Source organism: Mytilus galloprovincialis, chromosome 4 (assembly GCF_965363235.1).
Source record: "Mytilus galloprovincialis chromosome 4, xbMytGall1.hap1.1, whole genome shotgun sequence".
NCBI lineage: Eukaryota > Metazoa > Mollusca > Bivalvia > Mytilida > Mytilidae > Mytilus > Mytilus galloprovincialis.
This window is the reverse complement of record NC_134841.1, coordinates 88,626,444-88,640,653: the sequence shown is the minus strand read 5'-3', so window position 1 is coordinate 88,640,653 and position 14,210 is coordinate 88,626,444. Positions and strand designations below refer to the sequence as shown.

Below are 14,210 nucleotides of genomic sequence, written 5' to 3'. Positions count from 1 at the left end.
TATTGAAGAATAGATATCAGAATGATTAAAAAAAATAGAATTATTTTCAAGAACGTTGTCTCCTCTTTAATTGCAATTGTGTATAAAAGAAATATTAAAAAAATAAGCATCCATCGTGTTACCGATATGGCTTCTCATCTTAACTCCCGAAACCTCAAAGTTCCATATGGTTGAATGTTTATATCGATACGGCCATCGATCCTGTCAACATTTTGGGTAAGTTGTGCCATGTGCATCTTGGTAAATGTTTGGATTAAGTGGTATGTTGGTAGCACATGCACTAGCCATCAAGTATAATCTTTAAATATTTCTCCGAAAGGCAGCATTGGATATTTCTTACAAGGCTGATAAAGAGCAAAGTAGCAAAAAAGTAAAATGACCTTTGGAAAAAATCCAACATAACAATGAAAAATTAAAGCCTTTTAGAAAAACACAAGAACACAGAATTTGACGATGTTAACAGCCTTTAGGCCAACGTAAAAGAATTGATTTTAGATGCCATCATCCTACACGTACCAACAAGAACACATTAACAAAACACTCTCCTCCGTGGATGAACTCAGATCTAAGACACCATGCAGTAACAGAGAAGAGAGCTTAAAGGCTGGCCTAAAATTGTGGTGAAACATGTGACAAGAAGAGATACAAAACCCCTATAGCACAAATACAGGCGTCTAGACATCAACACAGTTCTTACATGATTGAAGATGTTGTAAGCAGGGAGAAAACCTTGAGAGATTTCGTAAAAAGTCGGAAACAAGATGCATCATAGATTGAGACCTTGAAAAGATTGCTTCCTCCAAAGAAACATAAATACTAAGCAGTTATATACTTAACCAATAATTGTACAGTCAGTAAACACCAAGAAGACACCAGTGCGTTGCCTGACTTCGTTATTAACTCACGTCCTATCAAAGACACTATCACTATTCATGAAACAGACGTTTACAAAGTCTTAAAAGGACTAAGGCTATCCAAAGTGACAGGCCCAGTTGATGTCACAGCTTACATTCCCTCAAACAGGCAGGTGAATCACATTGTGTTTTGTTTATTTCCCATTTGTTTCAAATTATTCAAAGTTAAACTTTGTTATAACAGTTGTTAAATGTTTGGTCCCTTTTTTTTTATTAGAAAAGCATAATACTATATTATTGCCCTTCATTTTCATAACATTTTTCTCTTTCACATTTGTGCTTTGCTATTAACCGGTACCAATTTTCTAATAAGGTGTCTTGTAAAGGTCATTGCATACAGAAAAGTTGTGAGCACCAGAAGACAACATTAATTCAAAAGCAGAAAATTTCTGAAGATTTGAATAAAACAAAGGTTTCAATTTTCTTTTAAAGAAAGTCTATGAATACGTCTTTTATAGTAAAACTTCAAGTATACAAAACATTTTTTGGGGGGTAAAATTTAAAGGGATCACGACTTAAATGGTAATGACTCATTCAGTCATCTGATCATTTTGTTGCAAACAGAGATTAGGTAGCTCTTTGCAATCAAAGCATGTTTGTCCTCTGTTAAATTTATTTTACCTACTAGTATTTAAGTTTTATTTAAATGTTTTCTTCTAGCCATTGTGGTCATGTAGGTTGAGTGACTAAAATTAAACTACCAACTTTGTAAATAAGATACCATGAGGATCATTCATCCCATGTATGGTTCAGTTGCTTCAGAGGAGGAATTCTTTAATAAGGGATGGCATAAGCTCATATGGTCCCATGGGGGAAAACATGTTGATATTTTACATTGGAGTAACAGAAACTGATTTATTCACAAAAGAAGTCTGCATTTTAATAGGATTCAGCTAACAATGAAAATGAGGTCATGATTAGGTTCAAAGTGTAATACTGACATCAGTGGCGGATCCAGGGGGAGGATTACGGGGGTTGGAACCCCCCTTTTTTTGGCCGATCAATGCATTTGAATAGGGACATATGGTTGGAACCCCCCCTTTTTAAAATGGCTGGATCCGCCCCTGGACATAGACTCTAATTGAAGCATTTACAGATTAAATCTATATAAAGTAAATATTGTTGGTCTTAATATTCACTCTCCCAATAATCTTATCAAAACAACATTGATTTTACAGGTTTATGAACTATGAAATGTCAAGGACAACTGAAATATGGTAGATGGAAACTTCAAACCATAAGGCACCCCTATTTTAAATATGGATTATGCAGCTTCTTTTATTACCCTCTGATATTATGAAAATTTATATAACAAGTCAACCTGTCATCATTTCCAGAAAAGCATACTTTTATACTGTTTATTAACAAATTAAATAACAGTCAACAGACATTCATAAACAAATTTTCTTCAACAAACATTCCTTGAAAAAGAATCATAAACAGCATTCAAATAATATCAATATACAATCTGAAACTATGAAACTTGGTTTACATTATAATATTAACCATACTGGCATACATTCATATAAAGGTTCCAATTTATTAGAAAAATATAATAAGATGTACTTAAATACAAACTGTCCAGTTGCATCAATTTATGAACAATATATAACACCTAACCTTTTAACTTAATGTTACTTAAAACAACTCTTGTAGGTTATATTATGATATTCGCAGGTCAACACATACATGTAACAATCAAATAAATACACAAAAATGATGTTAAACCATTTGATATGTGGAATCAATGAAAAATAGATGCTTCTAGAAGCCTGAATCTCTAACCAGGAAAAATAAATGTCATATTGTTTTATTTTGGTATTTTCACTAAATATGAATTCATTGGGTTCAGTAGTACCTGCAACATGTAACATAAATGTTCGTTTGCAAACTGACACACAAGTTGAATTGCTGCAATAACTTACAGCATCCTGAATCTAAATCTAGTAATCCACATCAAAGTCAACAAAAAAATAATTTTACCTTCGAGGTACTTAAATAAAATTTTTACTTTTTGATTCTCAGAAATATTTGTGTGTTCTACCTCAATAAAAAACATTTAAAAAAATAAAATATATCTTATTAAGAACCACCATTTGCTGTCAGATTAAATCCTCTTTTTATCTCAAACATTCATAAATATATCTAATCCAATAAAACCTAACCTGTATTTAAACAACAGATTATCTAAGAAGATTTTAAGATTTCTAGAGGAATTTTGTTGATTTATTTCTATTTGAAAAATGTTCCATTCAAATTCTACTTATGAATGTTCTAAATGTCCTAAAGTTAAAAGAGTGATCAAATAGTTTGTTCCAACATTTACAGTTTGAATAGCTGTAATTATAATAGTTTTATTTTTTATTTTTTTACTGGGAAATGAAGGTCAAAACACTGTACAGCACCTTCAACACCTGAATGAGCTGGAACACCAATAAAGATCCAATATCCAAGCATCTCTATGACAACATTCTATCATACAATCTCTTGCTAACTCTTTATCTGGCTGATTACATGTTGAACTAGTCCTATTCTTTAATCCCTTAATTTCAATTGCATTTTTTATAATTCTATAAATATGAAGAATCAACTGGCTGTAATGTCTTCATCCTATTTCTTGACCTCCATATTCTGACCGTATGGTCATCACCAGATGTCACCATTGTCTCACAGTCTTTAGGGTTAAATTCTAAACCATTGACCACACCCTCTTTATGTTGTAATGTAGTAATCAAACATCTGTAATATCTATCCCATAGGTAGGCTTTAGCTTCTTCACTTCCACTGGAAAATAAGTTTAAATTTCGAGGACTGTAAATTAAGAAATTATTGCAATATTTTTAATTTAAAGCGAAGTATATTTATATCATTAAATAATCAAAAGCAAAGATAGTAATATCTAACTAACATTAATTTTTCTAATATGAAACATGCAAATATCTAGCTTTTATGTATAAACAGAGAAGAGTACTTGCAATGCACAATTAATTAAACTCTGTAATGAAGATGAAAAATAGAAACCCAACATTTATAAAAGTACTTATACTGAAAACTATCATTTACAAACGGGGTATTAAATAAGTTATTATAATGCAGTGAACATATTTGAAACACCTTGAATACCAGTTATGAATGTGAGTATAGTAAAATCTAATATAATGTTATGTTGCTGTTTTAATTGTGTATTTATAAAATTCTTGACAGTATCTGTAGTTGTGTGACTTTCAAAACTGTTCACAGCATCAACATGGTAAAGTAATTGGTAACTTCTTTAGTCTATTGAACATTGTTGAATTTTACAAATAAAAGGAGACAACTTTTTTTAAGCCTAACCTTGCCACAATATCATCTGAGGTATCCAGACAGATGTACCATGCTGGGTATTCTGAGAAACCTTTGTGTCCCTCATAGACAATATCCGGCATTATCTGCTTTGTCTGCAGGTCTATAACATTAACTTGTAGATTTTCCTTCAGGTGTAAATAGTCTTCCCATTCTTCATTTTCTTCAACTTTGACTGCTTCACGGAAATTAAAATATAAATACCTGAAATAATAATATCAAAATATGTTTATAATACTATTAAAGTTGTTAACTGGGAACTGGAAAGTTACTACACTTTATGCCATGGTTGCTTGTAAGTATCATTTAAGTGCAACATCTTTATTTCTGGGTTAATTTTAATCATCTTAAAAATGGCTGAGGGAATTTTCATTATTTATACCATAAAATTCATGAAGAACATCCATATTCTAATTTTGAAATCATCAATTATTTCTGATATTTCCTGGAATTTTCTTGTACCTTCTTGGATGAAGGAAATATGAATTTTAGAACATAAAACCAAGTCTCAACTCCCATTGTTTTTCATTTATATTAAAACATTGAAGATTCATCTAAACTAACATTGATAATAAATTTTATGTCATGAAAAAATACAATGGTCTGAATATGGTGAAATGTTGGGATAGAATTACTTCAGATTCAACAATGGTTATCCTCAAAGGCAACACTAAAAAACTAGTCTCACCTGTGGTCATGTGACAACTTCATACCAGATATGTACTGTCCAGGTCTTCGTATGACATCATAGCTGAAAGGTCGTACAGCATTGGCCTCATCAAAATCTTTAGATGTTTTAACATCCTTTAACTTGTGTAAAATTATACAATCATGAATACCTGCCACAAAAATTAAGTATTTAATGCATGTATCACTATTATTTCGATCTGTGTTGTATATCACAGAATTTGCGTTTCTATTTATATCACATTTTGACATCAGAGGTTTTGGTTTAATTGGAACATTAGCTACCATTAGGTTCATAGTATGATTGCAATCTGCATAAAATGTACATAGTCTATTTCCATCTGTATTATCTAATATCTCCTGGGGGTCTGGAGGCTTTACTGGTTCCTGGTTCATTCTAGTCCTTTTATCTGGAACCTGTGAAATACATGCAGTTAAAGCAGTAGTATCATAAGCAGTTCATAGTTAAGAATGTACTTAGATGAGTTTGGTAATTAATGTCAGATGTTCCAACTCCTTTTTTTCCCTATTATACAGGGTAAAATATTTTACCCCATAACACCCTTTTTTCTTCTCATGTAAGACTCATTTCTTTCAATTTGACACCCAAATTATATCAAGTAAAGTAAATATCTTGAAAAGACGCTTCATGACCTATCAATATTTCTAGCTTATTTTGTTTCTTAACTAATGCTCTTCTGACTTAAAATATCAATTTCAAATTCTAGATTTGTTTAATTTTAACTATTAAATGGGATGTTTCTTCCTTAAAGTGTTGAAAAGAAGGAATAACTTGTGGAGTGTAAAATACTTACAAGCAACTTATTTTCACAGATAATTTTTCTCATATTTAGCCCTTTATTTCTAAGTCTATTTTGACATATATAAATTTTCCAATTTTTTTCACTTGATTGTTATATATTCATCAAAAACAAGTTTGAAATTTTCACAGTGATATATATTGGCATTTAACTATTCCTGACAATTGTGAAAAAAATATATCTTTAGTGGGTTTACAGGTTACACAAGCTTAAGATTCAAATATAAATAGACAACAAAAATCAATTAGTCAAGTTCTTTAGTAATTTCAAACAGAACTGTTTATATCTGAATGTCTTACATATTCAAGTGTCTACGTTTGTATGGTAAAAAATGCATCGTTTCAACCCAGTTCAATCATCAAATAAGGCAGTTTAGTTTGAACTTAGAAACTGGATTATTATATAGATCCGAAATACCTATGTACATCAGTTAATTAATGTGTTATTCGGTCACTCTATAAATATTTTTCAATGTTTAAATTCTCCAATTTGTCATTCTATAATCAACCTTTTGTAGTAAAATATGTGTAACTCACATTCTTGATAATACCATACCTTGAAAGAGTTAATAGTTAGATGATCATGATTTGTGGCATATCCACCTAAACAAACTTCTGTATCAGCCCAATCAGCAAACAGATGAGGGGGATTCATACCCATCACTCTAATTATAGTGAAATCTGAAAAAAAATAAAACTATTGTAAATGCAGAATAAATATCAGAGTGAGTGCTGTGACTTTGTATAGTGAAATCTAACACAATGATCAGTGCTGTGACTTTGTATAGTGAAATCTAACACAATGATCAGTGCTGTGACTTTGTATAGTGAAATCTAACACAATGATCAGTGTTGTGACTTTGTATAGTGAAATCCAAAAGAATGAGTGCTGTGACTTTGTATAGTGAAATCCAAAAGAATGAGTGCTGTGACCTTGTATAGTGAAATCCAAAAGAATGAGTGCGGTGACTTCTTATAATTAAATCTAAATGAATGACAAACTATAATTCTAGAGAAATGAATTCTAAAAAAATGGCAATATTACATTTACTAAAAGTCATTTGAGTGAATTGTGAAAACATTTAAGGTTCATCATCATACACTTTGACTAAAATGCCTGTGTTTACACCATGTACAGAAAAAACTGTGTAACTTGAAACGTTTTAAATCCTGGCAGCACCTAGATATATATCATTTTGTATTCATTTTGTGTTTTAAAATGTTAAAAACTTTTATGGATTTAGCTTAACATTGTCTTTCCTTGCAACATGGTGTAATAAAAACCAGATGCTCCGCAGGGCACAGCTTTATACGACCGCAGAGGTCGAACCCTAAACGGTTGGGGCTAGTATGGACACAACACTCAAGCTGGATACAGCTCTGAATTTGGATTGTGATTAAATAGTTGACATAGCATAGGTTTCTGACACAGAATGAATGTGGTCTAATGAACTTAAATCTTTTTTTTGCTTTTGAGCAATTCACTATGCTGTTGAATATTAATCCTCTCAAAAAAATAAATAATTGAAGAAATTTTCTTTTTATTTTCTGAAATTTGAAATGAGAAAAATTGAACCCCCCCCCCCCCTGAATTTTTGTTTCACCTCCCCCTTGATCTCAATTCAAATTTCTAATGGAGTTTGCAACAATAACTACTCATTTAAATACATCATAAAATATAAAATATTAAAATATAAAATGTCATTCAGTCTTGGTTAAAATATTAATTAATAGTAACTTTTAAAAAAGTAAATGGGGAATGTGTCCAAAGGGACACAGATGATGCCCCTGCTAGCATATAACGTTATAAAGGGACATAACTCAAGAACTGTAAAAGTGAAGCTGCCAAAAATTGAACTTAAACTGAGTTTGGAGGTATTAAGCATTATATACTCATTTCATTAAATTTAGTTGAGACAAACTTAAGTTAAGAGAACAGAAACTAAAAAATTCTTCAATTTTTCCATTTGTAAACCTAGAATGGTAATCAAAGTGCTTATAATCACTGAATGGTAAAGACTGCTTTAATCTATCAGTTGGTAGTAAAGTGAATATTGCATTGTATATTGTATATAGGATTGATTTAAGTTGGTTCAACTACTATTCTGGACAAAGAATAACTCCAATTTTCAAAGAAGATTTCATAAAACATTGGTTTTAGGTGATTCAACAACCATTCTGGGCAAAGAAAGATAACTCCAATTTATTGTCTTGAAACTACAAAGATGCTTGTTTTTGGTCCCTTTTTGACCCTTTATTCCTAGACTGTTTGCCCCATAACCCACAAATATTTCCCAACCTTCTACTTTAATATTGTACTAAACATTGTGGTACAATTTCAGAACATTTGAAATACTTATACACAACTTTTTGTACTGACACAAGATAAATGCTTGTTTTGGGCCCCTTTGGGCCCCTAATTCCAAAACCTAAGGGACCATAACCCCCAAAATCAATCCCAAGCTTCCTTTTGTGGTTATAAACCTTGTGTTAAAATTTTTATTGATTTATACTAAAGTTATTATTTGGAAACCATCCGTCTTCGGACGACGCTGATGACGACGACAATGACGCCGACGACATGATACCAATATACGAACGCAAATTTTTTTGCGGTCGTATAAAAATAAACAAAGTCATGTGAAATCTCTTTTGAGATGGTCCCCCTCAGGTAATGATTGTATTGTAACATATTGATTGAAATGGACAATAAAGGGACAATTAAATAAACACAACAAACATGACAAAGGTGATTTACATTTTGTTAATAGTGAAAATTAGTAAACTGTATCAAATAGAACTCAGATGTTTGTTTATTTTACCATCTTCTGTGGCAAGGAAAGAAAATGTTCATCAAAATCCATAAAGGTTTTTAACATGTAACAGTTATTTACCTAGGTGCTGCCAGCCTTTAAAACTTTTCAAACTGTAGTTTTGCCTGTACACAGAGAAAATGTTAAGGTGTAAACACAGTCATTTTTGTCAACATGTACTGATGTATAGATGAATCTTAAACTTTACTTCAGAGAAATTTGAAAAATGAGTGGAATCTCAGTTAGTTTCAAAAAGCTGTATCCTAATTTTTAGCATACCTTGTGTCATGTCAAAGATTGCTCCATGTCCCATGAAGAACTCGTTGTAGTAGGGTCCATTGATGTTAACACCACACACCAATAAATAATCATCAGTTTTGTTAAACACAGCATATTGGGTTAAACTCCATTCTAACATTTCTTTTAAGTCTGCTGAATACTTTAGGGTTGTTGGAAACCCAATTTCCCATACCTTGAAAAATAAAAAATAAACACCCAAATCTAAAAAAAACCACATTATTATAACAGAATTTTATGTGTATGCTATAATAACATTGTGTCCAAATTTTGATTAATTTTGATAACCTTAAAAAAGTTACACTCTTTTAATAGAAAAGGGTAGACATCTTAAGATCCTTAGAGATCAGAGATATTGCAAATTCTGTAATGAGATAGAGGACGAAAAACACTTCTTTCTCAAATGCCCTAAATATAACTTTTATAGAAACAAATATTTTGACTTCATGAAAATCAATTCGGAGTGGAAAGATACTGCTAAAGATGACATGCTTAAACTTAAAATAATACTAAACCCCACGTCTCACAGTCAAATTAAAAATACAGTTTCCTTTATAAGACAGTCATTAGAACTGAGGACGGGAGACCCAAAACAATAATTTGAACTGATACATTTTGTATTTTAATATTGTATTGTTTATTTTTGTATATATGTTATGTTTGTCACAGATCATGTTTTTGATTTATATGGCAATAAAATTATTTGAATTTGAATTTGAATTTATAATAAGTTTTTGAACTGAAAAAAAAGTTAATTTACATTGCAAGAAAACTGTTTAAGTAACATGTATCCAAATGTTCCAGGAATGCATGTGTATTGAAAGAATATGTTTGTATTTATATTGAAAAGGGGATCAAAGGGGTTTGGAATATGGTGCATTCCTTAATGCGCTCAGTATATTTTACACACATTTATCTCACCTTGACAGTGCAGTCTTTTGAAGTAGTACAGACATATTTTCCATTATGAGAAAATGCTACATCTAATACTTCATCAGTGTGATCTGTGAGCACTTCACTCTCAATTGCTGGTGTGTGATAATAGAATCGTTTGTATTCACTGTACCAGGAGTCTTTACCTGGAGCTAGGTCTGTATCTGAAATGGAGGAGATTCAATTCTAAAATCTTTGCTCTCTGCAGTAGATATAGTTTTTCCTTAAAACTTTAGTATATGAAGGAGCTCATAAAAAAATATGTAATTAATAGTTATTGAAAAATGGGGTGCAAATTACAATATTTTATATTTTTTTCGTTTAGTTATCCAATTTTTCGATTTTGAAAATAGCAAAGGAAGGACAAGTAATCGTAAAGTATGGGCTTGTAATGGACAACAGGCATGTTTTTCTCAAACAATACAGGTTCAAAAATTTAGTTGTAAACTCGAAAAAGTAAGGACATAATTGTAGATGTTTCAAAAAATAGACAAGACCATGTTGTCCATGTTGTCAGAGAAAGGATGAAAGGGTAAAACTTTACTTTAATACTTTTGGTATGATTTATTGAGCACTGTCTACTCCTTTCATAGAGTTTTTGCATCTTTTCAATTCTTTTAAAGGTGAAAACATTCCAAGAAATAAAGTCTTTTTGACAGAAAAACTTCTGCAAAAGCTGAACTGGTACCTGCAATATTTGACCTACATTTTGAATGTCTACATGCACAGCTATAACTTTGTAAACAAAAGACATACGCACCGCATTAATATAACCGTATTACTAATTTTTTATTCATAAAAACTTCTTAAATCTTATTAAAAAGCATTGCCTTTCGTATGGATATCAAGATGATTCCCAGTATTAGTTTTTTTATTGATTTAAAAGTTCAGCTTACAAGAAAGGTTAACATTCTTTCAAGAACTATTTTATCTAGGGATCCGTTATCATTGGTATGTAAAAATACCAAAACCATAACAAAAAGGATCTATTTATATTCTGATTTTTCTATGGATTGTAAAAACATGCACATAAAAGCGAAAGCTGGTATAGATATGAAAAGTATACCAAAGGAATAGCTCAAATTACTATTTAATACCAATAAACATATGGACAGGTTAAGAATGAAATTCTGTATAGTACATAAGTATGTAAAATAAGGAACCAAGTTCGGAAAGCGGCTTGGAAGTCTGGTCAACGGTAAAAGAGAATTGACTGCATCATTTTCTAAAAACCAGCTTTTAAATCATAAAATGTGAAGTAAAAGTTTATATACTTTTGAGATTATATGTTCTCCTCATTAACTTTCTCCATAAAGTTTCATCTAAAGCCACACGTTGCCATTTCTTACAGACTGCAGTAATGTTCACCAGGTCTTGAAACTTTAAATACTGGAAAATTTCTAACAACCATGTATCTGGAATGTCCTGCCACATATTAATGTCTTGACAAAGGTCTTCTAACTGGTCATATCAACACCAACTGGCTTTTCAAACCTTTTCATTATCTGGTAGACAATTGTACACTACAAGAATAAAAGAATAAAAGAAAAATCAATTAAAATGCATGTTATCATGATTATTAACTATGTACAGTGTAAACAGTCAGGGGACTTACTTAAATAAGTGATTTTTAAATCAATTATTTAAGTAGCAAATTCAAAGTTTTGTCACAAATTGTGATTTTGTAGTTTTACCAAAATTTTAAACACATAGGTTTAAATAATATCTTTTCATTAGTAAAATTGAAAAAATGACCTTTTTGCTTCTTTTAAGTAGCAAGGTTTATGCCTTTAATGCTATCATTTAGCTGCAAATTCTATTTTAGTTGAAAAAATGATATAATAATGGCTTTACATAATGAACTGATACTTTTTTAACAGATTTTTTTCAGCAGTGGGAGTATTTTTCCTGTGAAGTTCAAGGTTTCATCTTTCAGATTATGTAATAAAATTCTACTGTTCGCGATAAAAATTTCACTGTTCGGGGGTGTTGAAATTAGTGGGGGTTATTAAAATAATGATACTTAAAGAAGTGATTTTTGGGAAGGAAATTGAGGTATGATACTTCAACAAGTGATTTTTATGTCATTATCCTAGATTCAATACAAGGTCATCACCTGAAATGACCTGGTCATCCTATCAACACAGATGTTGGTTCTGATAATTTTAGAAACATAATTAGTCCCTGGATCATTAGTATTCTATATTTAAAGCTACAATAAAATTAAATCACTTCTTCTAGTGATTAATTTTTACTACTTTAAAAATAGGTGATTATTAAAGAAAGACAACTCTAACTTCCAACCTTTGTGGAAATAATGTTACTTGAATCAGTGATTTAGAAAATCACTCATTTAAGTAAGTCCCCTGACTGGTAAACAGGAATTATCAATACTAAGTCCAGGATAGTGTTAGTAAATCAGTATTATGTAACTAAATGTCAAAATATTTTGCTGAGGCGAAATAAAATAGCATGTGTGGTTCCAGTTATATATTAAAAAAAATGTTAGGATAGGTATTTGTGCCCAATACATGTTTGCATCCTTCACATTCGCACCCAATTTTTATTCATGTTATTCAAATTTCAATTTAATTATTAGATTTTTTTTTTATATGTACATGTATATCATGTATATATATATATATATATAAAACAAAAAAAAATTATATTTTCTTGAATAAAAATTGGGGAATTATCGTATGATTCTTTTTTTTTTTTTATCAATTGAGGATTAATTATTACATTTTTGTACATGTATTAATATGATTAAATGTTATTTTATGTATGATGACTGCTAATTGGTATTTCTCAGCTAAATTTGGTATTTAATTATTGGTGTGTGTCTAAAAATCATGATTTAGGTTTTAACTTGAATACTGAATGTATTTAGTTTGGTACAATGTATGAGTAAAAGTGTAAAATATTGACATTTTTAAATGAACAACACAAAAGAGAATTGTTTTTAACAGCTTTGCTCTCATTTTTGAAACACTGAACAAATAATATTTATATCAATACACTACATGTATAAACCAAAACATAATTTAAGATTTTTCAGCACAAAAAAAACGTTGTAAGAAATTTAAACCCACTTTATTTTAAAACAATGATATATTTTTTTTTATAGCGTTACACTAACCAAAACATAATTCAGATTTATTCAACACAAAAAAAAAGGTTGTCAGAATCTCACTTTTCTTTTTAAAACAATGATAAAACATTTATAGCAATACAATCAATTACAAACTTATTAAACACAAAACCAATTTAATCAAAATGCTTGAAAGCACTAAACATTTCTAAAGGCGAAGTAAAAAATATATTGTATTGTATAAAGCATTGGATGTAGTAGATTCAACAACAATTGTGGACAAAGAAAGATAATTCCAATTTTTAAAGATGTTTTTAACAATGACATCATTAATATTTTTAGAACAGATATTAGATTCCTGCACCTTGCAAAAGTGATGTAATTTTCTCGACAAGTGTAACATCATTTTGTTACTTAAATATCTGAGAATATATTACATTGATAATCATCAGTTGGATAGGATGTATAGAAAATTATGATCAATGCTCTATATTTTTATTTCAAAAATATAGTGATATTTTAAAAAGCCTGGTAAGATTTAGATATCAAGTCAGTACCATACGGTTTTGATTACAATTCATGCAATCTATACCCAAAAAGGGTGCGAACATGTATGTTGCAAAAGCTTAGGGTGCTTATGGGAGCAACATTATGACTTTAAGTTTAACATAGTCCAAATAATTATGACGTCTGGCAAGCGTCATAATTATTTGGACTAAGTTTAACAGTGCCTACTGCATGTATTGGAAAAATGACAAAAACATCTTTCAGGTAGTCTACTATTAACACTAAAAAGTAAGGAAGGTAGGGTAACTGGAACCATATATTTTTTTTATTATTTGGCCTGAGCTTGATTGATTGGTTGTTGATTGCTTAACGTCCAGTGCCAGTGGCAAGTATTTCGTGCATGATGCGAGCTAGCGGAAACAGAATCTAAGATTCTGGGGATGGTTGTGAAGGTTGAAATGATGTTTGATTGTAGTCCGCAAATATTGTCCAAAATATCATATGAATCATATATGAGCTACGGCTAGATTTAACACAGATAGGAGTTTCATACCAAGAAATGTTTCTGCGTTACCAACATCAGATGATAGATAACACCACGATACCAGTTTTTGAACCAGTCGTCTTCCGAACAGTAATAACTGAATAACTATTCACCACAAAGCTTTAAAAATAATATTAAACAGGAAGGTAAGATGTATCAAAATAAAATGATTGATTTTGTATCAAATATTAATGCAGTAACTTTATTTATGATCAATATTTTTATAATAATATTAAAATAATTGATAAAAAAAATCATAAAT

General features: G+C 30.4%; 1 protein-coding gene across 2 annotated transcripts; it reads right to left on the bottom strand.

Moving 5' to 3' along the window:
* Positions 1 to 2,258: 2,258 nt before the first annotated feature.
* On the bottom strand, positions 2,259 to 14,050 carry LOC143073314 (F-box/WD repeat-containing protein 5-like). Of its 2 annotated transcripts, none has more exons than XM_076248750.1 (8): positions 13,958 to 14,050; positions 11,077 to 11,329; positions 9,795 to 9,966; positions 8,856 to 9,048; positions 6,320 to 6,444; positions 4,945 to 5,360; positions 4,248 to 4,460; positions 2,259 to 3,698 (listed from the first exon to the last, which is right to left on the bottom strand). In XM_076248750.1, the coding sequence occupies exons 2-8, from the start codon at positions 11,238 to 11,240 to the stop codon at positions 3,485 to 3,487; spliced, it is 1,497 nt and encodes a 498-aa protein (XP_076104865.1). In that variant the 5' UTR covers positions 11,241 to 11,329; positions 13,958 to 14,050; the 3' UTR covers positions 2,259 to 3,484. The 2 variants fall into 2 exon arrangements, with proteins under 2 accessions (XP_076104865.1, XP_076104864.1); XM_076248749.1 differs by having other exon boundaries at positions 9,795 to 9,970; positions 11,081 to 11,329.
* Between the last annotated feature and the right edge of the window lie 160 nt (positions 14,051 to 14,210).

Coding starts and splice junctions, on each gene's coding strand:
- LOC143073314 (XM_076248750.1), bottom strand. CDS start 11,240: ATGTGGCAGGACATTCCAGATACATGGTTGTTAGAAATTTTCCAGTAT. Junction 9,967..11,076: donor ACATATAATCTCAAAAGTAT/ATAAACTTTTAC, acceptor CATTTCAGATAC/AGACCTAGCTCCAGGTAAAG. Junction 6,445..8,855: donor AATCTTTGACATGACACAAG/GTATGCTAAAAA, acceptor ATTTTTTTTCAG/ATTTCACTATAATTAGAGTG.